Raw genomic sequence first — 24,684 nt, 5'->3', positions numbered from 1 at the left:
ACGGCCAGCCTAAGGATCTACTAGGAATGGCTATGTTCTAAGATAAAACATGAGCCCCACACCACTGCTCACCAAGGCAAAAAGGCTCCTGCATGTCCTAAGGAGAAGGCAGCTTTGAGCAGCGGTCATCAGACGCAAAAAAACATTTTCAACATCTGATTCTGACAAGCCCAGTTCTGGATGCGCTCTGACTGATGTCTCAGGGGTTCCCAGATCCCTAAGAGTGGGTCATCTGACCTTCGTGGGTATGGTGTGAGGAGTCATACAAGATGGAGAGGAGGAACTGAAAACCACACACTCGAATAATATGAAGTAATTTCTAAACAGTTTTATTTCAAATCTCTTTTCACCCCTCCCCAAAAAGACATGGGTCAGTACAGCAATCATAAAAAGGAGATACAAACACAAGAGTCAAATGCCTCCCGCACTGACACTTACAAAAAACTGGGAACTGTACATGGGGTTCCAAACAGGACCTGCAGCAGCTACTAATGTCCCTTCACAAGAGTCAAACATGCCTATTACTACAATATATACAGACAGCCCGCTCTGGAACTAACCTACAGGGACATCCCAACCCACCCCTCTAGCCCCAGAAAAATACCAAATCACACCCAAAGTGCATTTGTTTTGTTTATATCAAAACATCTTTGCCCACCCCACCCTCAGCCCCTCCCACCCCATTTAAGATTGGCCTGCAAGTCTATTTTAACCATTTAGTAATTTTTTATAGCTTATGAAAATAAATTATACAGTAACTATTTTAATAAATTAAGCACAAAAAGGGAGAGGAAAGGAGAAAAACTAAATGGGAAGATAAAAGCCAGGCCACGCTTTGGCTTGGAGGAGGGCAGGGGTATGGGTGGCAGGTGGGGGCTGAAGGGCAGAAGTGGTTGCAGGGGGTGTGGTTCCCCTTTGGTGAAGGATTGGCAACTACCCAAGCACAGAATGACACCCGCCTTGAGTTTCTTAAAAATAACCAAAAAATGTACAGCAGTGGCTATGCCACAGGCAGCACCAGTTTGGGAATTCCAATACTTGGCCTGCCCACAGCGTGGTGCCTGGATTACGCTTGTCCCTTGGAATAGGTTCTGGGCCTAACAGCGAGGGAAGGTCCCTGCTTAAGGGAGCACCAAGGATGAGTAGTCAGACCAGCCTTCCGCTCCACCTGAGCTGGGTAGGGCGCTTAGGATGCAGTCTGAGTGGGGCTATGTTACCCTGGGTTCTGATCGGGAGTGCCCTAAGCTTTCCTTGCACTCTATCTCCAGGGGCAACTATGAGATCGCAGTCCAGCTGCAACCAGACATGCATGTCTTCCGCCACAGCTGGCTGCTTTTTGCCTGCCCCTTGATGCCCCTCAGCATGGCAGAGGAGGGGGGCTGGGAGACGGGGAGGGAGCAGTCCAGGTACCCTCTACAAGAGATGAAATGGGTTTGAAGGCAGGTCACAGACTCAGCATGCAGGACTGGCTTTCCGGGAGGTAGAGGGGACGGGACAGAGATGGGAGAAGGGGGTAGAAAGGACAGGAAGTAACCAGGAAAGAAATGGACAGCGCCTACACCAAGGAAGGTCAAGTAGGGACGAAAAGGACAAAGACAACATAGAATCTGCACGTAAGGAAGGTCTTTCTCTGGCAGATTAGAGTCAATATTTTAAATACAATTCATATCTGTTTTTCTGGCTGCAGCACCCGAGTCCCCAGCGCCCGTCTCTGCGGTCCAACCCCATCTCACTCTTCCCAAGGCTCTGCTCTCCGCCTCCAGGCCCCCTGTCACTTTGTGCTGAGCAAGAAGCTCCATGTCACACAGGATCGGCGAGGCGCCTGGCGGACTTGACTTTGCCTTCTTGAGCTTTGTGGCCCAATAATCTGATCACAATCATGGGGAAGGGGGGGGTCACATTTTTTTTTCTTTTTCTTTTTTTAATAAAAAAGGTTTTACTCCCCAGGAGCAAATAAATCATTTTGAACTACTAATAAACACTGCTGCAGTGAAAAGAAAGATGGCTACATGTATGCAATAGCACAAATTCAGTGTAAGAACAGCTGTGTTGACGATTAAGAGATAAAAATCATTCATCTGTCCCCCCCCTTTCCCACAGACAAAACCAAGAGGATTCCCATAGGGAAAATGTCTAACTCAAAAGCTCCTCCCTTAGGGACAGGGGGCATGTCATTCTCTTAAAAGTGGAAAACAAATGGCAAGTCTCCCCGCAATGGAGATGCTCTCAACACCCCAGCTTGGCGACAAGACTTCCACAAATGAAGACACACACACACACCACACACGCACACACAACTCTCACACTGCCTCCTGCAGCCACAGCTCTATCCCAGTGCCCAGTCCTCCACACTCAGGGCTCAAGGCCAAGGGAGAGGCAGCAGGGCAGACAGATGGAACCTAAGGGAAAAGTTCCTCTCACCCGCCACCCCCTGCTGGGCCCTGAGGGCGCCTAGCAGGCCCAGCTCTTCTGGGGGCTCTGGGTGATGCCTGAATGGGCGGCCACCACAGGGCATCAGCTCCACTCTAGTCTCTTACACCCAGATCTGGGACCACGAGCCACCCTCCCTGCTCCCCAGTTCTTCCAGGATGCACACTGCATGGGTGTTCACAGCTATTTTAACATCATTCCCAGCCTTAATAAGGGGCCTGCAAAATCAGCCAAGTGAAAAGGAGAGAAGAGGTGGAGGGGCATAAACTGGGCGGCGAGCTCCCGGCCATGCCTTTCCTCACGGGAGGCTGATGGTTGAAGTCCTCAGCTCAGACTCCAGTGAATACACATTCACTATAATGAGCCACAGACAGACCAGCCAAGGTCATCACCAATGGTCCCAAACTCCCAGCGTCACCCATTCACCTAGTCCCTACACCAACCCCCTCACCCTCCTTACTCCTGCGCTCCTCCCTCAGCGCACAGAGTTCCAAGCAGTAGCAAGTTGTAGCAGTAGTTGAGACTAGCTCACAGTGAGGAAGGTTCCAGCAGATCAACCTTAAACAAGCGAGGGTTACACAGGCAGGGCCTCAGGGGACTGACACCACCCACCCACCTTAGCTATCAATGAGGGGTCTCTAGGAGTGAGAGCCTTTTCCAGTTTGTGACTTTAAAATACAACCCAGAAGGAGTAAGTACCCTCCGTAGACTGCATTTCAATGAGCACTGCACAGAACTAGCAGAGGAGGGCGTGGGCCCAGCCAGAGAGATGAAGGAAGTGCTGACCACAGGCGGGCTGCTCCGGCTCCGTTTACTCTCTGAGCAGCTGGCACCTCCGCCACAGCCCTTCCCCCACATCTGATGGAGCCTGTCCCCCTTGTACTCCTCTGCCTTTAGCCCACTCTACTGAGGAAGGACTGGGCTGCAGCCTGGGCTACGACTAAAGCACAGACAGATCTCGGACACAGGTAAACACCACCCTTCCCAGGAAAAAGGGGGACAGGGTGGGGTTGGGCCTCCTCAGAGCGTTTGCACTTGTACCTGAACACGGGAAATCTCCAACAGAAACCTGGTACCACAGAGGGTCCGGGAGCTCTGCCTCCCTCACCCAGGCTGCACTGAGAGCAATGAGGTCCTTGGCCATGGGCAGGAACCCAGGTGACTTCTGGCTTTGGACCCAAGTTTACCATCATAAGCCCTCAGCAATCAGATCTGCCCAATACCTGGAAGTTCCGGTCTCGACTACTGCACTGAAATGGACTCTGAAGTGCTTCCGCTCTAACCTGGGGCTGTGCACTGCTCAGTACACACCATGCAGACTTCTGCCTCCATGCTTTTGGTTCCTGTGTTTCTCAACTTATGGTCCTGCCCTCGCCCACGATCCAGAGCCTCACCGCCTCAGCTTTCCTACACCATCTGGTCTACCCTGCTCTTACCCACTCTGAAGTTCTTTAAACACAGCCCTTGCTTCTCTGCCATGGAGTCATTCTCCAGTTGCTTCATGTGTGGCAGTCACCTAAAAGGTCATGAAGGCCAGATACCCTGTCTTCCACTTCTTGTGTTTTCCTCCATATCCAGCCCAGAGCCAGGCAAACAAACACTAAGAATGGTTTTAAATGATAGCTAAAGTGGTCAAAAAAAATCCCAGGTAGCTGCACACCAGCCACTCAAGGATCCAAATGGATTCGACTTCAGGCTCTACGGTGGTGGGGGTGGGGGTGGGGTGGTGCTTTCTGCAAGCTGGCAAATTAGTCTGTACCCTCAAGAAGCAAGACTCACAGGCCAAGTCCATTTCTGGGATCACAGTCTTAACTGGTTGGTGAGACAACCACGGAGGCCAGAAAGAGGGACCTCCTGACAAACCAGAGGTGGCTGTGTTTATGGTTCACAGCTCATTCTGGGGGCCACCTCTTCAGAGGCAAATAACAATGCACATTTCCTCCCTGCTCAGCTACAAGGTGAGGCCCCAAATCACTGGGCCTCACCCCAAGCCATCAGGAAACGAGAAACCTGACAAACTATTTATCTAATGAGATGAGACAGAGATAAGCAGAGAGGAAGCAAATGAGGCAGTCTAATGGAACACTACTGCAAGAGAGCAGTAAAGACCAAACAGCTCAATTTTCACATCTTAATAGCAAACCTTTCCCCAGAGTAACTCTACACAAAAGCAAACGCATAATCTTACATGATCTGACAATGGCTTGCTTCAGAGAAAATTGAGGGCCACTGAGAAGCACTGGAGTTTTTCTTCCTCCTTCTCCCTTCCACTGGAAGACTGGCAACTCCGAAATCAGCATGACAGAATCCCAGTCAAAGGAGGACAAACAGGATCTGACTCAGGAACATGTTTGGGTTGCCAGAAAGAACACAGGAAAATGAAGAAGCCCTTGCTACCTCCCGTTCCAGAAGTGGGCGACAGTGATACACCGTGAGATGTAGCGCTCTTCTCCTCTCTGATCGAAGGACATCCTATTCCAGTTGAGACACTAGAGAGCTTTCAGTAGTAAGAGCCCAACCATGATAGCTTCGCTTCACACCCTTCCTCCACAGTCCCTCTCACTAGCTGACAGACATCTGGAGGTAAGTAACACTGGCTCCTAAGTCATGGGTACGGTTTGCCATTAAGAATCTGGAGGCACGCTCCATTAACTTTAGCAGCCATGATTGGAGCGCTACTGCTCAGGTGATGAAAAAACTATTGCGTTGACAGCTGGCGAAAGCAATAGGAATGATGTGACCATGACCACAGTGAAATGTACAGTTATCTTGGGGGACAGGCTGAGGATGGAGAAAGAATGAGGTTAACTTGAGGTCACAGAGCTTAAAAATTAAATAAAACAAAACGAATCCAGCTTCTACGAGAGGTGATTCTGAAACCAGGTTCCTAAATTAAAAGGAAAGGATTCAAGGAGTCACTACTTCCCCCGGCAGAGGCCATCTGCCAGTTTTTGTGCAGTAATCTTTTCTTCTGAGACCTCCCTCCTCCTACCCTCCTGCTCCTACTGAAGCTACATATGCTTAAAGAGAAGCAGATTCTCATCCTCCAGAAACTCCTAACTTCATTTGCACTGGACTCCTTCTCCCCTTCTACAAGGTCAATGGCGAAGACTCGCATCTGCCTTTGGCACCAGCTGTTTGACCGGCGCTGGCAATCCCCAGCCCAACCCTCCTCTGGACCTGCTCACCCTTCACACCATTTCCAATCCAATGGGCGCAAAACCCAGCTGCCTTTGAGTTTTCCATACCAAGAAATGTAAATATCCAAAACAAAAGTTGTGAAAAGGGAACAGTGTTGAGACTTCTTCCAGTTTTCCAGGAGCTCATCCAGTTCCAAGACACCAGATGGGCGGATGGGAAAGGTTGGAGCCCCACTCAGTGTGGTTGTGTGCTTCTTCCAAGCCCCAGGGTGGCGAGGGGACCAAAGTCTTTGCACAGAGGATCCCAACCCTTCCTAGTTCCTCTTGTTTTTTCCTCACTCCTCTTTTCATGGTACCTTCATTTGGTTCTTCAAAACCGGAGCTTGGCAACCAAATGCCTAGTGGGGAGGGGAGGTAAAAGAAACGAGAGTGGTTCACCAGAGTGGAACCAGAGTAGAGTGAAGTGAATAGCCCAGCCTCTGGGGTATAGCTCAAAAGGAGAATGGAGCCAAACACTTCCACAAACACTATAGCTGGCTGGGGATGCAGCAACAGCCTTTGCCAGGAGGCCTGAGTAGCCTATAACCTGGATGCCAAAAACTGGTTCTAACTTCCCTCTTTCCATTTCCCTTACTCCTTAATTTTCTGCCTATTTCTACCACCCTCCCCGCCGAGGACTACCTACTCTAGGGATTAAAAAAGGAGCTGAGCATCAGCCTGTGAACCAGGAGGTCACAGTTCAATTCCCAGCCAGGGCACACTCCCGGGTTGCGAGTTTGATCCCCAGTAGGGGGCATGCAGGAGGCAACGGATCAATGATTCTCTCTCATCACTGATGTTTCTATTTCTTCCTCTCCCTTCCTCTCTGAAATCAATAAAAATATGTTTTTTAAAAAATAGTTTTTATTTATTTTTTATTTTTTTACAGAGAGGAAGGAGAGGGAGAGTTAGAAACATCGATGAGAGAGAAACATCGATCAGCTGCCTCCTGCAAACCCCCTACTGGGGATGTGCCTGCAACCAAGGTACATGCCCTTGACCAGAATTGAACCTGGGACCCTTCAGTCCGCAGGTTGACGCTCTATCCACTGAGCCAAACCGGTTAGGGCAAAATATATGTATTTTTAAAAAGGAAACTCCACACTAGAGATGGGGATGAGTTATCACGCACCCCATCACTAGAATGTGAGATTGTGCACATAAACCCGCACTACCAAAACCACTATTCTGTGGGAATTTGGTCCCTACTCACCTCTACTTTTCAATGTTCACCTTAATGAAATTTAAAAGACTAATTAGAACTCATCTGCAGAAACCAGTATTCCACGATATTTTATGGGAAAATAAATGAGCAGAACTTAGTGTAGCAATGGGAGAATAGCCTCTTAGAGAAGTGAATTCCTCAGTTAATTCACTTATTCTATTGAACAATTTACTTTTCAGTGGCCTAAATGGATCCCTAAAGGGAAGAGTGAGCTGTTTTTTCTCTCCCCCATCCCGAGCCATGGGGCAGTGGAGCTCGCAATGAAGTGTATTTCTATTGCAATTGAAGAAATGTTTGTGTTTCCTTTGATAAAGATTCCTTTGGCTTCCAGCTTTGTATATCATTTGTGCAATATCAGGGAGCTCAGCCGAAGTATGAGAGAAGGTTGAACACTTAGTTACACGTGTGTGTCCTTCTTCATATCCAGCAGTTAGCCTGCACGTTGCTTGGCAAAAATATTCTTTAAGTCTCCCTTGTCTACCTGCTCTTTTCCAACTGGGGTGCCCCTTGGGGATTCTGTTATCAGATGTGGCAACTCTATGGGCAGATGTTTGGATACACACGGGATGGTGGGGGTTGGGGGACAAGGCCCATGCATGATGACAAGTGCCCAGGAAGAGACATGGCTGGACGAGAGGCAGAGAGCTCATACCCTCAGTAGTGACGAGCAGGGCCCCTCGCTACGTGGACGGTTCCACCTCTTGCTTCTGTTTGGAAATAAGCTGCGCTTCCTTTAGCGACAGGTATACCTCTTCCTGAGGATCATAGTAGTAGAACTTTCGGATATAAGAGATCAGAGGTCTGTAAAAAACATAAGAGGAATACACACAAAGTGTCATTTAGAGAGATTGAAAAGAAAGACCACTTTTGTTCAACTCTTCCTTCTTTTCAATCCCTATATGGTTGAGACTACTCCAAACACTTTGCAACCCTAACAAAATTCCCATTTTCTCACTTTATTATAGTTCTCTCTCCTTCCCTCCACCCTTCATAGAGACTGCAGAAGGGAGGTTGACACACACACCTTCCTCCCTTCTGGCTGCAATGTAACAACAGTTCTAGAGTTAGGTTCAGGACAAAGGAGAAGTGAAACCTGTGAACACTGCCAGGCTCTGCCTGCGCCATTGGCTTGCAGGCCTCACTAACATTTGTAAGTAACCCTCCTTCCTGCCCCAACCCTAAAGACCACGTCATACTTAGGCAGTGGGAGATCCGGGATGTGATCTATCCGGACGAGCTGTCGGATTCGGAATCTGCAAAGGTGCTGTAGGGATTTGACATTGCTGAATCGGGACACTGGATAGAGCAGCTGCACTGGAGTTGGTGGCAGTCCTTCAAGAATGAAAAACCAAGAGAAATATTCAGTAGGAACAAAGCAACTATGACTTCCCTGATGAAGAGTTCAGGGAAAGGAAATGGGCTTCTTTATAGTTTACCTATGTGTTCTGTGCAAAAGCTTCTTTCCACCAAGGCTGCTGATTTCCATTTGCAGAGCTACAACTACTATATTTCACTCAAGAGAATCTATTCTTGACCCTTCCCATTGCCTTTCTAGTGAACACTCTTTTACCTTCCCTGTTCCGTGGAAATGAGCTGAGAGCTCTCACCTCTGTTTCACATGTAAGTGTAAGATGCCTGGATCAGGGACAAGGAGACATCACAGAGTGTAAACTATTCACGGGATGCCTGGACATCGGAGGAAGGATCAGTTTTCTAACTCATGTGGTTAGAGAAGCAAAGGTTCCTTCTCAGTATATTGAGGGATTAATGTACATGGGTAGGGGCCTAACCACTGGACTCTAGAAAGAGGGTTTCCTGTAAGAGCCAAGATAAAAAGCTTTAAGCAAGTGTGGCCTTTGTTGGAGGGAGGTGCATTCTGATACTATACTAGACTATACCCAAGTAAGTTAAATAATTTTATAATAACCACAGCCATACCTGGAACCCTGGATCTCAAGAAATAGAGAAACTTCCCATTCTTGGAGTGCATGATGGCTCTCTTAATGAACTCCACCACTGACTGACAGCGATCCTCAAACTTGGGATGACACCATAGGCTGAAGGTTCCTACCAGTGAAAATTAAGAAGAGGTAAAAATGTAAAACATTTTAAAAGACCTGGAAAGCTGGTTTGCACATTTTTATGATTCTCATTTTTCAGCAAGACTTTATGGGCAAGCTGAATCAGACAAAGGTCCCTGAAGCCACCTGTTCCTACTTGTTCTACAATTAATGGAAAGAAAGATATTGCCTTTAATAAGACATAAATCAGGTCTTAAAAGGCTTTTGTTAAAGTAAATAATTAATTCAAGTCAGAAAAAAGATATAAAAATACTTTGTTGAAATTCTCTTAGCAATATTTTTTTCTGATATATCTCCTTAGGCAAGGAAAATAAAATAAACAAATGGGACTATATCAAACTAAAAAGTTTCTGCACAGCAAAAGAAAACATCAACAAAACAAAAAGACAACCTACTGAATGGGAGAAGATATACACCAATGATACATCCCATAGGGATTAATATCCAAAATTTATAAAGAACTCACACACCTCAACAGCAAAAAAAAACCCCTCCAAACAAATCCAATTAAAAAGCAGGCAGGCAGTCAATGATTTTCTCTCATCATTGTTGTTTCTATCTCTCTCCCCCTCTCCTTTCCTCCCTGAAATCAATATATATATATTAAAAAGGAGTATATATGTATGTATGTATGTATGTATATAGTCTATGGTAAGACTATGTATGGTGTCAGGTAGGTACTAAACTTACCAGGGGGATCATTTTATAAGTTATATAAATGTGCTGTCACTAGGCTGTACACCTGAAACTAATATTGAATTCAACTATAATGGGGGGGGGCGGGGAAAGACTGCCATAGCAAAAGCGAGTTTAAATGACATTCCCCTCAAAAAGATTCACCTTTTCAAGTATTCATGGGACAGTTGAAGAAAGAAAAGAAGAGAGGTTTTGTGAGTATTACCCATTCATGTGTTGGTACAAAAAATCAAATTCTAAGTCTTTCCTTTAACTTCTAAAATTCTATGCCCCAACATGTTACAAAGATCCCACCCCAAACTTCAAGACCCCAAAGGTAAAAGGGAATCTGAATTTCCAGGACTTCAAACAAAACAAAACAAAAAAAACTAAAGCTCTAAATTCCAAAAGAATCACCCACAAAGGAGATACTAAATCACTCAAGAAAACTGCAGATCTGAGTCTCTCTAGCTACTCTTACAGTATCACTTAAAAAGACGAAGACAAATGCTCTATTGCAAACTGGCAACTAAAAGGCCCACAAGGCTTCTATTAAAAATTCCATTTATTCAAGAAAGAAAAGTCCCTTTCAATAAAAAGTAACTGGAGAACCATTTGAAAGAGCTCTCTCATTCCTGGCATCTCACCTATCAGGAACCTAGAGGTCAAACATTTATTCCCATGGCCCAGTCATTTATTTTAAAATAGGTTTATAAAAATACTTCACTCTGAAATGCTTTGTTTTGCATTTGTTTGTCTGATTTTTGCTTTTAGGAACAGTAGGAAAATAGGCAGCAGTCTATCCCACAGTGATCTAACTAATGAATGCTCAGGTCTTTGGACTGAAGTTCCTTTCTCTTCATGCATCTCTAAGACAAAGGCAGAGGCAGAGGAAACCATGCTGACCTAAACAGCTACTTCCTGCCTCACAAGAGAAGCAAACCAAATAAATCCAGCAGAACACGGCTGAGGGCAGGAAAGACATGGTGGTGCCTCAGAAGAGCATGAAAGAGACTCGTTTGAGATGGATGTCTAATACAGCTCATTTAAGGGGGTCACATATGGGAAAAGGTGAGAGATGGGAGTCCCTAAAACTCCCCAACGTTCTCTATACTTTTAAAATTTATAACATATGCAGATATTTCAACAAATGATATATTATCCAGTCCTACCATCAATGACTGTCACAAGTTTCTGGCCCAAGTTAAGTACAGAATGCCCTGCTGCAAAGTTAATCCAGACAGTGGTGTTGAACTAGTCATCTTCTAGACATGACGGCAGCATTAAGCACAACATGACCACACAGAAAGGGGTACCACCTGGGAAGCAGGTAGACAGTCTATATAAAGCACGTTGATTTCACAAACTCTTGGAGTTCTGATGACTATTTCCTAAGAGACTACAAAGTTGACCAAGAGAGAATTTTCATCACCATGCTGACTGGCACAAGAGCTGATGTGACTATCAGGCAAAGAAATTCAGAACAGAACAGTCCAGTATCAACACTAAATTCTCTCTGTCCATATGATTTAATAGAAAGCATCTCTAAACGTTAAGTTTAATTATGAACAAAGTTTGGGAGAATTTGTCTAGGTTATTTCTTTTCTCTACCAAGAGAGTTTTACTGGCTTTGTTCTGTTCTTCAATAGTCTTATTTAGCCCTAACCGGTTTGGCTCGGGATAGAGCGGCGGCCTGCGGACTGAAAGGTCCCAGGCACCGGTCAAGGGCATGTACCTTGGTTGCGGGCACATCCCCAGTAGGGGGTGTGCAGGAGGCAGCTGATTGATGTTTCTCTCTCACTGATGTTTCTAACTCTCTATCCCTCTCCCTTCCTCTCTGTAAAAAATCAGTAAAATATATATATATATATTTGAGTTTCTCAACTTATTGTCCTGCCCTCGTCCAGGATCCAAAGCCTCACCACCTCAGTTTATATATATATAGTCTTGTTTAGGCCCTCCTATTTTAGGAAACAAGATGCTGAGAATACTTTTAAATGGAACCCTTACTCTCATCCCTACCCCTGCCAACTTTTCTTCTAGTGACTGAAACCAGTGCCCATATCAGCATTCAATTGACTCTATGAGATACTTTCTCCATTTCTATGAATGCTTCCTATGAAAAAGTCAAATAGCAAAGGTAGAGAAAGGTTTCCCTCCAACACTAGCCCCTCTTACCTCTGTAGTGCTCCATTCTAGTGTGGTGGGTGATACCCTGTGATCGAAAACTGAGGCTCAGGATATAACGAGGATCAGAGCTGTCTCGTACCAGGAAAGAACCATCTGGTTTCCCTTTCAGCTTCATCTCTGCATCTTCCCAATTCATTGGTCCCCAATACCAACCACACTATCGAAGATAAAAAGCAGTCAAGTGGTTAACAGAACAGAGAAATGTCAAAGTGTTCAGCACAATCTATCTCACCATAGGAGAACCCCATTTCCAAAACATTTCAGTAGGGAAGAGCTGTAGGAGTGTCTCAACCCCTAGCAAATACACACCAGGCTCCATATACGTTTAACCCTCCAAAGTAGCAGAAGGAACATTCTACAATTCCATTACCAAGGCCCTTCAAAGAAGAGAAGGGGGACCCGAGTCAGTTAATCTGCCACAATCAGTTTAGACTATGTAAACATTTCTCCACGCCTTTCCTTATCACATTCAATTCCACCACCACCCCCAAGTTTCAATTTTACAATATATTTTATAGAATTGATAACAGTAGTATCTTGCTTTGTCACTATAAATATAGAGACAAGGAAATTACTCTCCCTGTAAAAAATAATACAAAGGGAACCAGGTACAGAACTAGGGAGGAGGAGAGGAGGCAAGCCTCCAGTGCTCAAGTGCCACCTACCTTCTCCAACTCTCGAAGGCTGGCTGCAAAGCTGCTCGAGTCGGGCCGGTAGAGGGGACACTGGAGGTGTTGCGGGGGGTGGCTGTGCAGGGATTCAGCTGCTCGGATAGGAGCAATCCGCGGAAATGCATCTGTAACGTGAGAGAGTGGTGGGTCACTCACTTACCCTCGATGCTCCCAACCACTAGTACACCCTCCTCCCAAAACAGAGATGCTAACTGAAGAGGGGCAAGGCATTAGACGCTAAGCTGGAAAGGGTGAAAGCCAAAGCAGTGGGGAAGAGCTGATGGGCTGGAACAAAAAGCTGTGTGGGCTGTGTAAGCTGTGAAGGATGGTGAGGGCACTGAACCCCAGGAAGCGGGTGGGGAGCTGCACTGACCTGACTAAGGTGACTACTTCAGGGCCTTCACCAGCCTAGAGTGACTCCAACTTCTCCCACCTCGAGGTGAAGTGCCGGGAAAGCAGCCTTGGAAATAGTGACTCGCTTACTTGCCCAGGAAGTGTAAGGATTTTGCCAGGCAAGTAGAAAAAAATGCCGATTTCATTCATTTTATTCCTTGGGTACTGGAGACTGGCAAAGCAGGTATGGGCTACTAAATGCTTGCTACATATTTACAAGGCTGCAGTCAGTACTAAAAGCTTAGAAAAACCACAGAACTTTGAAAATCAGCAATATATTAAACCTCCTCACTGTCCTAAAATTAGTTTCCTCAGTGATGTCTACTCAAGGATTAAAAAAAAAAAGTCTCAGTAGCAAAAAGACGAAAAAAATTCAATTGTCTTTTATCTCTAACAAAAATCGAATTCAACTCCATAAATAAAACAGGTTAGAAAAATCAGTTCTTGGCCTCATTTCCAAGGAGTTCTATAAGCTTTCTCATAAGTTCTATTATTCCCATAAATAGATTTCTCCCATCCTTCAAAAAGTTTATCATTTGTACTCCCAACTCTTGCAAGTCTGTTCTCTAAGCTAAGCTAACCTGGGGCATGGGGTGGAGGAGGCGGAGGTAGGGGGAAAGACTGCAGGGAAGACCCCATCGGAGCCACAAGGACAGATGTAGGCAGCGTCCCACTGATATCATCTAGAAGAGAGAACAAAAGCAAAAGGTTCAGAAATATGAGCAGAGACTGAGCAAGGTGAAGCAGAGGAGACGGAGAAGGATCATCAGGCTGCCCTCTGGGGCAAGATGGCCTGACCTTCACCCTGTCTTTTTGTACAGAGGGCAACAACCATCTTAATCTGGTTTCCTCTGCAGGAAAGTAGGATATTCTTAAAGCAGCCCACTAGCTGTAGATTCAGGGCAAGATAAATGCAGATCTAATCAACACATGGATAATAAATGCTGTCATAGCATGCAGGTAAGACACTCATTCAACCACTTAGGGAGATGATAGGGGTGCTGAGAAAGGGATAGGAAATAATTGGTTCATCGTTAGAATCCCAGGAGCTTGTAGGGCTCCTGGCAAAGAAAAACAGGTCCGAGAGCTCCCCCTCCCACGAGAGCAAGAAGGTAGAGTGGAGGAGACTATACCTAGGAGGCTGAGGCTTCTTCTCGGAGGAGGAGGGGGAGTTGGAGGGTGTGGAGAGGCCAGGCCCCGCTGAGAGATGTCCACATCCACAAGCGATACTGTTTCACCTGAGGGATTCATGGAGCAAGCACGTTATAGAACACCTTGCCCAAAGCTGAGGCCAGAGCAAAGGAAAGCAAAGGGCAAGCAAGGGAAGTTAGAGGTCCCTGGCTCTCAAAAAGCTCAAAATCTAATGCTCCCAGGACTGGAATCACCCCCTAAACACCTGGGAAGTCCATTTTAAATGCTATCATTTCTTTACCATCTTAATGGTCAAGGATTCTTTAAGGATAAAAACATGGGCTTGACAGTGGTAAAGTCAACTCATTGTGACTCTGCCACTGACAATATAACCTTGACCAAGCCATCTTTATTCAAATGAAAACCATTTATTTTTACAGACTTGCATACTAATTTCTGCCTTAGGGAGCAAAACGAGCAGCTTGTTACAAGCCCAAGTGAACATAGAAAGCAAGTGCCAAAAGCTGTAAGAGCTGCATGGTACACTGCATGCAAATACAGGTCCCAATGTTAGCCCTAACTTCTTCCTGAACGGCTTTCCATGTCTAGAGTTTTCACACTATTCATTCATAAGAGAACCCATTTCAGATATGAATTAGTTCTTAATAACTGAGGCTACAAAGGTTGAAAAGTACATTTACAACCCTAATAATTAACTACTTCCACAGTCAGCCAAGAGTCAGGTAAGCTTAGAGGAAGCTTCTCAGTAGGAAGCTGATTGGGGGTGGGAGGTTAGGGAGATGACATGTGGTTTCTCTTTACTTCCCAGCATGTGATGCAGTTCTGTTCTCTGCCATATACATTCTTCCTCGCCACCCAGCCCCATCTACCCTCTCTCCACTGAGTCACCAGAGGATGAAGGGTATTTTATTAACTAAGGATGACAGCCAAAAATAGGTCAGAACTCGGGATTTCTCTAATTTGAGGGTGTTATTTCCAACATCTCTTTCTTATTCAGGAGGCTCAATTAGCCCCTAAGCTGGATTTTATTATTATTAGAGACCAATGTCTCTAAAAGGTCAGGAGCAGGGCTTTTAGAACCTAATACAGTTTTGGGGTTTTGTTTTGTTTTTACAAAGTTCTTGAACATAGATTAAGATAAACAGAAAAGCTATTCTAAAAGTCATCAGTGCAAGTTGTACTGCCTACTGGACTCATCACGGAGCTTAGTAACCGATAGCCTAGATGCCCAGAGCAATGCAATGAACCCAGACAAGTGTGCCTCCTGAAGGGTCGGAGAGGTCTAGGTTGTAGGTGTAGCACCTCAGCATCATTCAAAAGAGCTAAGCTGTGTGAAACAAGAACACTTCAAATGTGGGTTCCTTACTTTAGGGAGGAAACAATTATTCACCAGAAGGATATATTACTACAGGATAAGACCCTTTAGTACTGGCCGGAGCCGGTTTGGTTCAGTGGATAGAATGTCGACCTGCAGACTGGAGGGACCCGGGTTCGACTGCGGTCAAGGGCACATGCCTGGGTTGCAGGCTCCATCCCTAGTAGGGGGCGTGCAGGAGAGAGCCGATCAATGATTCTTTCTCATCATTGATGTTTCTATCTACCTCTCCCTTCCTCTGAAATCAATAAATATATATATGTAAAAAGATTAATTCTGGGCTTGAGGTAAAAACAGAGATCTCGCCCTGGCCGGTTTGGCTCAGTGGATGGAGCATCGGCCTGTGGACTGAAGGGTCCCGGGTTCGGTTCTGGTTAGGGGCACATGCCTGGGTTGCGGGCTTGATCCCCAGTAGGGGGCAGGAGGCAGCCAATCAATGATTCTCTCTCGTCATTTGATGTTTCTATCTCTCTCTCCCTTCCTCTCTGAAATCAATAAAAAAAAAATATTAAAAAAAAAAAACACAGAGATCTCCTTCTTCACCTGTGCCTATTACAGGTACCAACACACTTGTTCTGACAGCTCATGGCTATCTATGTAGTAAGGGCTGGGGGTGGGGGTCCCACTAACCTGCTTAACTCTGGAAATGTCTATCCCTAATCATAATTCTTCCAATCATCTTTTTGAGGGATACAGTACCAAAAGAGTTTGAAATTGGGATTTTTAAAAAAATCTTTTCGGTCACAATCAATGAGTGCCCAGTTTCTGAGACTTGAAGCAATGTGAAGACCTTCTTTCATGCAGCTTATTCAAGTGGGAGCTTCACATCTGACTGACATAACAAAGGGGCTCCCTCTGAAAAAGTTCCCCATTAAAGAGAAGGCAGTTGCCCAAAGGACATTCAGCCGCTTTCCTTCTTTAGCAACTGCGTTCCTTGCTCTTAGATGATAGACTTAAATTAGACACAATGAAGAACTCTAACAGCTGCAAGAACTGCTAGCCCCAAAAATGGGTAAGTCAAGAGTTCACGTAATCCCCTTTGCCCAAAGTCTTTAAAAATAGACCAGATAATCATGGGTCATGTTTATTAGCTAATCCATGAACTCCCCTGGAAGCAGAGTCAGGAATTGTATGATTTCTCAGGAGTCCTTCATGCACTGCAAGCCTATAAATGTGTAATTCCTCCTTTTAATTTATAAGTGAGGACCCTGAACTAAGGACGGCATAACTGCCAGGGTCACTTAATTACCACCAAGCAGTCACCACTCAACCCATAAAGCATCCAAAGTCAAGAACACATGCTACACCATAAAAATAGCCCCACCCCAAACCCAGCAGGCAGGGAATGAAGAAAATAACCACAGATAGGCCTGAAGCTCCCTCTGCAATGCATCCGTAAGTGTTTCCTGACAGGTCTCAGAAGACTCCTGCTTTCAGATGTCAGAAGGAAAAAAGAGAGAGAGAGAGAGACAGAGAGAGAGATCAACCTTACCTGTGAATAGGGGGCTGAAGGAGACCGGAGAAAAGGCACTTTGAGTTCTTGTCAACCTGGGTTTCCTAGGGGGTGAAAAGCACAGAGAGAATAAGGGCTGGGGGGTGGTTAAATCTCTACAATACTCAATTCCATATGCACTGAAAAACAAAGCAAACCCAGTCATTATCAGCAACACTTTTGTAATAAAGCCTAAAATTTAAAGGGGGAGAATAAAATAATTAAGGCAATTCCTTAAATAGATCTGGCTACAGAATTCACCAGCCTACAAAAGCATGAGAAATCCCTTTGGATCTCTCCTCACCCAGCGCATTGAAAGAGTAAAACACCTTGAGTGGTAATTAGCAAGTCTATTTCTAGAGGAAGTCAGAAACACAGTTGACTTGCATATGGGAACCAAGAAAAAGCCTCTTGATCTGACCAGGTGCTTTCCCTCTGGGCCTGCTCCTAGGACAGCAGGTGGCAAGGTGAACCAGAGAACATACTTGGGTTTGAGACCAGCACTACAGGACGCACATGGAATCTTCAACCACGAAAAACATGCACCAATGTCTCCGAGCCACGGGTTAAAGCCGTCAACTAACAAGGGGCTTCCTTAGGTTAGGGCTCTGCCTGGAACCAAACCAGATGGCCCCTTCTCCTCTCTGAACTGCCAGTCACACAGTTCTCCTTGTGATTTCCCCTTGATGCTGCTCCAGTAAGCGAGCTGGAAAAACCCAGATCTCCTGTGAAAAGATAGACTTTCTGGCTAGAAATGTGCTAAGTTCAATACTTTCAACAATAAAGATAAATTTTATAAATAAAACAGTGCACATTATTTAAAAAAATCACCTCAGGATGACTGAACTGACGATCACAAGGGAAAGACTTGTGGAGGTGATGAAAATATGCTGTATCTTGCCGAAACCGGTTTGGCTCAGTGGATAGAGCGTCGGCTTGTGGACTGAAGGGTCCCAGGTTCGATTCCGGTCAAGGGCATGTACATGGGTTGCGGGCACATCCCCAGTGGGGAGTGTAAAAAAGAAAATATGCTGTATCTTGATTGTGACAGAGGTCACGATGACTATATACTTTTATCAAAATTAACATGTTAAGCGCCCAGGCAGTCACCGGTGACTGACACTATACTTTCTGTCCAGAAGACAAAACAGGCTGGGCGCTTAACGTGTTAATAGAACTGGACACATAAAAATGGTGAATTTTAGATGGTATGTAAGTGCTACCTCAATAAACCAGACTTTTAAAAAACTCCCACACTGAGTCCACTGTATGGGAGAACATATTTGGCAATGATACATCTGATAAAGGGTTAATATCCAAAATATATAAGGAACTCATACAACTTAACAAAAGGAAGACAAACAATGCAATTAAAAAACAGGGACCAAAAAAAAAAAAAAATGGGCAAAGGACTTAAATAGATACTTCTCCAAAGAGGACATACAGATGGCCAAGAGAGATATGAAAAAATGCTCAAAATCACTGATCATCAGAGAGATGCAAATTAAAACAACAATGAGGTATCACCTCACACCTGTCAGAATGGCTACCATCAACAAATGACAAGTGCTGGCGAGGATGTGGAGAAAAGGAAACCATAGTACACTGTGGATGCCTTATGATTTCACTTATATGTGAAATCTAGATCTCTTACCCTCTGAGACAGCATGGAAGGACTTGGAGAGTATCATGCTAAGTGAAATAAGTCAGTCAGAGAAAGACAAGTATCACATGACTGCACTCATATGTAGAATATAAGTAACAAAATAAACTGATGAACGGAGTGGATCCAGAGACATGGAAGCATGGAACAGAGTGTGGAATCTCAGGGGGAAGGCAGGGGAGGATGGGTATGTGGGAGGTAATCAACCAAAGACCTTGTATGCATATATGCATGGCCCATGGACACTGACAACAGGGTGCTGAAGGCCTGGTGGGGGGCGGGAAGAGATGGGCTAGAGGGGGTCAATGGGGGAAAAGGGGGACATATGTATTACTTTCTTTTTTTTAATATATTTTATTGATTTTTTTTTTACAGAGAGGAAGGGAGAGAGATAGAGAGAATCATCGATGAGAGAGAGAAACATCGATCAGCTGCCTCCTGCACATCTCCCACTGGGGATGTGCCCGCAACCAAGGTACACCCCTTGACCGGAATCGAACCTGGGAACCTTCAGTCCGCAGGCTGACGCTCTATCCACTGAGCCAAACCGGTTTCAGCCATATGTAATACTTTCAATAATAAAGAATTATAAAACAAACAAACGAAAACCTCCCACCACTGACTTGAGGGCCTGACTCTGGGCCTTGTAGCTGGCTCACCTTCCAAAATTCTTCTCACCCAAAGGACTAAATGAAACTTCAACTGCACCGAGGCAGGAAGGGAGGTGAAGCAAAGAAAATCATATTTAAAATTATTTTATTTTAGATCTTTATGCATTTATGTTTTAGCATAGATATCTGAGATTCTCAGAACTCACTTCAAACAAAATTTCAAAACCATATTGTAAAGATATTACTCAAAAATAGCCCAGAAGCTAGATTTCCGCTCCCGAACTCCCTCTGCAACCTCCCTCCATGCTGAGACACAAGAAGTCTAATGATGGTGCCCATCATACTAGTAAATGCCCCCTCCATGGCACCCACGGGAGAAATGGCTGCATCAAGCAAGACACAAGCATGATGCATGGTCCCTGTTTATAAAAGTTGCTCATGACAGTCTGCAGCTTAGTTCCAACACTCCAGAGGGCTGAAATAGAAAGCTAATTCCACTGGACATGAACTTCAAGACTGAAGAGCTTCCAAACTGATTTTTATTTGATAACTATGGTACAATATTAAACTCAGCAAGGAGAAACCTAAGCACTGGTCTTTCAAAGGGTTCACACCTCAGCCACTTGGCTGTCTGCCTCTTTTCAAAGGAAGCTGCATTACTCTGCCATCTGCCCATGCTGGGGACGAATCTCTTCAGTGCCAAGTACTGAGGAACGGCAGTACCCAAACGCACACAGCTTGCGGAGGCCTTCTCACTCCACCTCATCTCCTCCCCCGCCCCCAGCATTTTGAAGAAGGAAATCATAGTTTCTAGGATCTGGAAAAAGAAATACATATGAATCTAAACCCAGGCACAGTCATTTAAGAGACCGGGATGGGTTTTTTCCTGGCAAATAAGGGGGCCTCAGAGCTGGAAGTTTGGAGAGGTAGGTCTAAGAGGCTGAAAGGCTAATACTAAGTGTTTCTTTCTCTCTTCGGGGAGACGCTAACTGAAAATCCAAAGCAGTTTCTGTCTCAAGGATCCTGGGAGCATTCTAATGGCAGTCACTCATGAAAAGACCAATCTAGACAACGATTAAAAAAACAAAGCAAGGGAATGATTAACATAAAATTGAGGACGGTGGTTACAGTAGCTGTGGAGATATAATCAGGAAACAACACACAGGGGTCTTCAAAGGTAACTGATAACATTCTATCTGCTAAGCTTAGAAATGAGTACCTAGGTATGCATTTATTATTATAGTGCACACACACACACACTCACCTCCTTTTGCATATATGAAACATTTAAAACGATAAAAGCTGGATGTGCTGTGGTGGTTTTTTTTTAAAGCACGAATAATAGGGATAACATTTTTAACTAACCTTTCTATAACCCATTCCCATGTTATTTTATTTCTCCCCAGATCACCTTGACGAGCATTAGGGTGCAAAGTTAAGCCATTGTTAACTTTGCTAGTGGGCGATGTGCATCTTAGTAGCAGAAAGACTTGGGGGTGAGGGGTGGTAGGATCTGGTGGGCTATGCCTCAGGTGGGTGGCAAGAGACCTTAGGCAAAGGTCTTCTTTGAGGCTAAGTTGTCCTTCGTGACAGCTAAGCACTGCCTGTGCTTCAGGTAACAAAGAGACAGAAGGCCTCTGTCCATCTCCACTCTGAAAATTGCTAATTGTATGGCAATAGATCTGTGGGATAAAAGGAGTTAAAAGCATTAGACTAGACAGGCCGAGAACACACTGATATAACCACTGGCCACTTTTCAAATTCCTTGAAACCTAAAATATAAACAATGAAATAGCAATGCCTTCCCTTCTTTGTCCATTAATCTCCTCTACTGATGCCTTACGACTTACACATGTTCTCTTCTACAGTAACTTCCAAGCAAGAATGTCCAAATATCAGGCTTTACAGCCGCAAGTTACCTCTGCCCCTGCTGAAGCACACAGTGCCAAGTCAGCCAGCCTGTGCCATTTTCAACACGTCATAAGCCAGTGTCTGTTCATGTGCTACAGGCACAAAAACCATGTGTTCATTTTTAGTTCCAATACACAGACATCTGTGCAGCAAGGTCAGATCCAAAACTCCATCATAAACCAACTAAGGAACCTATGGAGGGAACTTCCAGGGAAAAGCCAAAAGGTATAGTGCAAGGTCTAAAACCTTAGGAATGATGTTAGCAGGGGAAATAAATATTAAGGAGTGGAAGATACAAGAGGTTTCTGAAGCCAGGCTGCTTGTTCGAAACAAGAGCTGCCAACCACAACCACAACCACTTTGTGAAAAATAGTTAAAAAGATCAATAGAGTATAGACCCAAAACTCAAACGTAGAGTCAGAACTTCCTCATCACACCATACAATCATTTTGCTCTCACTAGGTCATGCTATTTCTTAAAACTACCCCCTTGGACCTGAAGACCCAAGGAAACAGAGAAAAGGATTTCTCACGTCTGCCAATTCTGTCCACAACAGCAGGGTCCCAAACTGATGCCAAGGCAGCCTGCCTCTCTTCCAGAATTGTATCTTCCCCCCCAAAACAAATAGATAGAAAACGACTACAGAACTGTTCTCCATTTTTCCACTTCACAACTATGAAGATCGATAGTAATAGCCTTAGCCATTAACTCAGAAAAAAAAAAAACTTAAACAATGAAACTTTACAACCAAGCGTGTATTATTATAATTTTTTTAAAAAAGTCAGATCAAATACCATTTCTCACCAAATATAAAGGAAGACAATCAGCTCAACATATGTGAAACAGAAAAGGGAACTTCTCTGGTTTTCCTGAAATAGCAATTCTATATTACACTGAAGCCCTCAGGCATCGAGCCCAGCTCTGTAAATTCAACATATGTGTTGAAGGCTTAGCCCAGTCTCCACAACAGAAACCTGGTAGTTGGTGGGCCCGTTTCATCCTTCACTTCAGAGTTCTCTAAGCTCACTCATACTAGATTTAAGGCTCAAAATAACCAGGCAGGTCCACTTAGCACACTCTGAAACATCGGAAAGGAACTAAAGTTTTTCTTAATGTTAAACTATGGAAACTGTTAGCCTTATAAAATGATTGTAGGAAGTATTTTCTAGTGATAACTGTGGGAAAGGTAGATATTAAACAGAGCAAAGAGAATCATGTCCAGAGGTTACTGTAAAAGCCCCAAATTATACAGCAAAGACTATAGAGATTCCAACCATCATTAAGGCGGAAGGCATATACCTTCTGGCAAGAGACTGAGATTTCTCACAGCTTCCAGGTCCTACCAATCAAAACAAGAGAACAAGCTAAATATCCAAACGCATTCTTCCTCCCTTAGGAGGTGCAGATCCATAGAAATCACAACTACCCTGGCCAGACTTACCAAGTTTCTCACGGCTGCGAGGCTGCCAGCAAGACTGGCACATAGTAAGCTGTGTAAAAGCTAACAAGCAAATCTAGCATTAAAAAAAAAAAAATCACCAGTTCAATCTTTATTACTTCTCCAAAAGCACAAAATATTCCATCTCCACTTCTCTTGTCTTCACTCTATTCCTACAAGGTCAGGATAGTTACTAAAGAATAGAGAGAGAGAAGCATGAAGAAAGCAAAACTGGCCAGCATCCCACAGCTGATGCTGGAGTTCTACATGGAGTCTAGGTGTTCACATTCTCTGTCCAACAAGCTGCCTAACAGCAGTCAACCGAACGTTCGTACACAGATACCTAGCTCTTCTCCAATTCATCAGAAAAAGCCCTTGGACCAAAAAATGTAATTCTCCAGTGCCCTGAACTAAGCTTTGCAGATCTACAGCCCAATTTGCTCTGCAGCAGAAATCTGTATTGTGCTTAGTGTGAGGGTTGGTGACAGAGCAGCCAATGACCATTAAATTCTGCTTCCAAAGGCAAAAACCGTATAATGTTATATGCCTTTTCCTCTTCCTAATCTATTAGACGGAGCAGCTAATTTCACGCCACACCTCATATCTAGCGTCTCTGGAATCCTAGACCAAGGCCTGGTCAATATGGAACAAAGGCAAGACAAATCACAAGAAAATTAGCAATCTGTCCTATGTCATTGCCCACAGCTTCAATCCTGCCCTCCCCCCATATGATGAAAATTTCATCTATACTGGTTAAATGGAGCATCGAATGCAGAGCCTACTACAAAAGAGCTGTTTCAGCAGCCACACACTTTTTAAGACCTGAGCATGAGTTCATTGGAGGCAAATGCAGAAACAGGTCTACCTGAAGGGGTAACATGCATCAACCCACTGATTTCTTTAGGGACTTTGGTTGGTTTGATACCCAAAACAAGCCCCTGGCACAGCTGTTCAGGAAGGGCAGCAACGTCAAAGTAACCCCACACTTTCCTTTTGGGGGACCCAAGTTCCCTTGAAAAGAGAAGCCCATGGGTGAGTGGTTCCCAGTCCAGGTCATACTTCAGGATCAACCGGGGAGCTTTTAAAATATCAAATTCTTGGGCTCTCAGGCATACTGATCTTTCTTTTCTCAAAGCTCCCCACGTGATTCTGGTGCACAAAGTTCTCAATCTATGTGTCCCTGTTCTTCAGCTGTGGGCTGTGGCTGCCAGTGTGTCTCAAGAACCCATCACATGAGCTGCACCAAAACCAACTCCAACCTTTCTAAGAATCCATTCAGCAGCACAAACCACAGTGGCAGTTACCACGAGGGAAGTGTCATTTCACTGACACGAAAAGGTGACAGCTTTCTAAACCAATATACTGGATGATGGAGAGCAGTCCACCCTTCAGAAATGCAGGGGGAAAACCTCAATGCCTAACTTTGAAATTTCATCCATTAGCCTGGAACTCATGCACCAATGCTTCTACTACTCAGACTCGGAATTCTCACATGGGCTTGACAGCAAAGCTATTTTCTATTCCCACGGACAGTGGTCAGCGCACGGGCTTGAGACACCAAGTACATAAGAGACCAACCAACCAGGAAAACATGAAACCTCGGTGCTGAGAGGCCCAGCTGATTGTGGGCCTACAACTCATCACATCATTTGTATGCTTGAGTGTGAAGGGAGCGGGTGGGCTGCTGGTGGAACAGAAAGAGGAATAAGCAAGGTGGTCACAATGCAACGCCAACTTTTTGTCCCAAAGGACAAACATTTCCAGCCAGCGCCTTGTGCGAGTTCATGGCAGACAGACACCTACCTTGGGAAAACTTTAAAAGCCGGGCCAGGCTATAGGGGTGGAGGCATGGTGTCAAGTCATCTCTGAACTGGAGGGATGCTAACCAGGTGAGAAACGTCAAGGGGCATGAACGCAGGGGGAAAGCTGTTTCCCCTAATTAGCTGCGACCTAACGAGCCATGACACCACCTTTGAGCCCCAATTCGCTGCCTCCTTACGAACACCACGGCCTAAGAAGGGTCAGGATCCCGTTAGAATACAAGGGAATGATGCACAAAGGGCAAGTTTGGCGGCCAGGCCCCCAGCGGGTCTTACCTCCCGGCGTCCAGCTCCCGGCCGGCAGGGCCTCCCACGTCCGTCAGGCTCGCGGCCGAAGCAGCCAGCTCCCCCGCAGGCCTCTCCCCGGCCCCGGACCCG

General features: G+C 45.1%; 1 protein-coding gene across 1 annotated transcript; it reads right to left on the bottom strand.

The window, feature by feature from the left end:
• Positions 1 to 303: 303 nt before the first annotated feature.
• SOCS7 (suppressor of cytokine signaling 7) lies at positions 304 to 24,680 on the bottom strand (the record flags this gene model as incomplete). Its single annotated transcript, XM_006774419.2, has 10 exons — positions 304 to 5,968; positions 7,487 to 7,635; positions 8,031 to 8,166; positions 8,773 to 8,901; positions 11,769 to 11,937; positions 12,446 to 12,576; positions 13,426 to 13,527; positions 13,978 to 14,082; positions 16,864 to 16,928; positions 24,583 to 24,680. Coding segments are annotated over 9 exons (1,056 nt in total), but the record flags the coding sequence as incomplete, so codon positions are not given.
• Between the last annotated feature and the right edge of the window lie 4 nt (positions 24,681 to 24,684).

This window comes from Myotis davidii, unplaced genomic scaffold, assembly GCF_000327345.1.
Source record: "Myotis davidii unplaced genomic scaffold, ASM32734v1 scaffold327, whole genome shotgun sequence".
Classification (NCBI taxonomy): domain Eukaryota; kingdom Metazoa; phylum Chordata; class Mammalia; order Chiroptera; family Vespertilionidae; genus Myotis; species Myotis davidii.
Note: the sequence above shows the minus strand (reverse complement) of the source record. Positions and strands in the feature narration are given on the sequence as shown.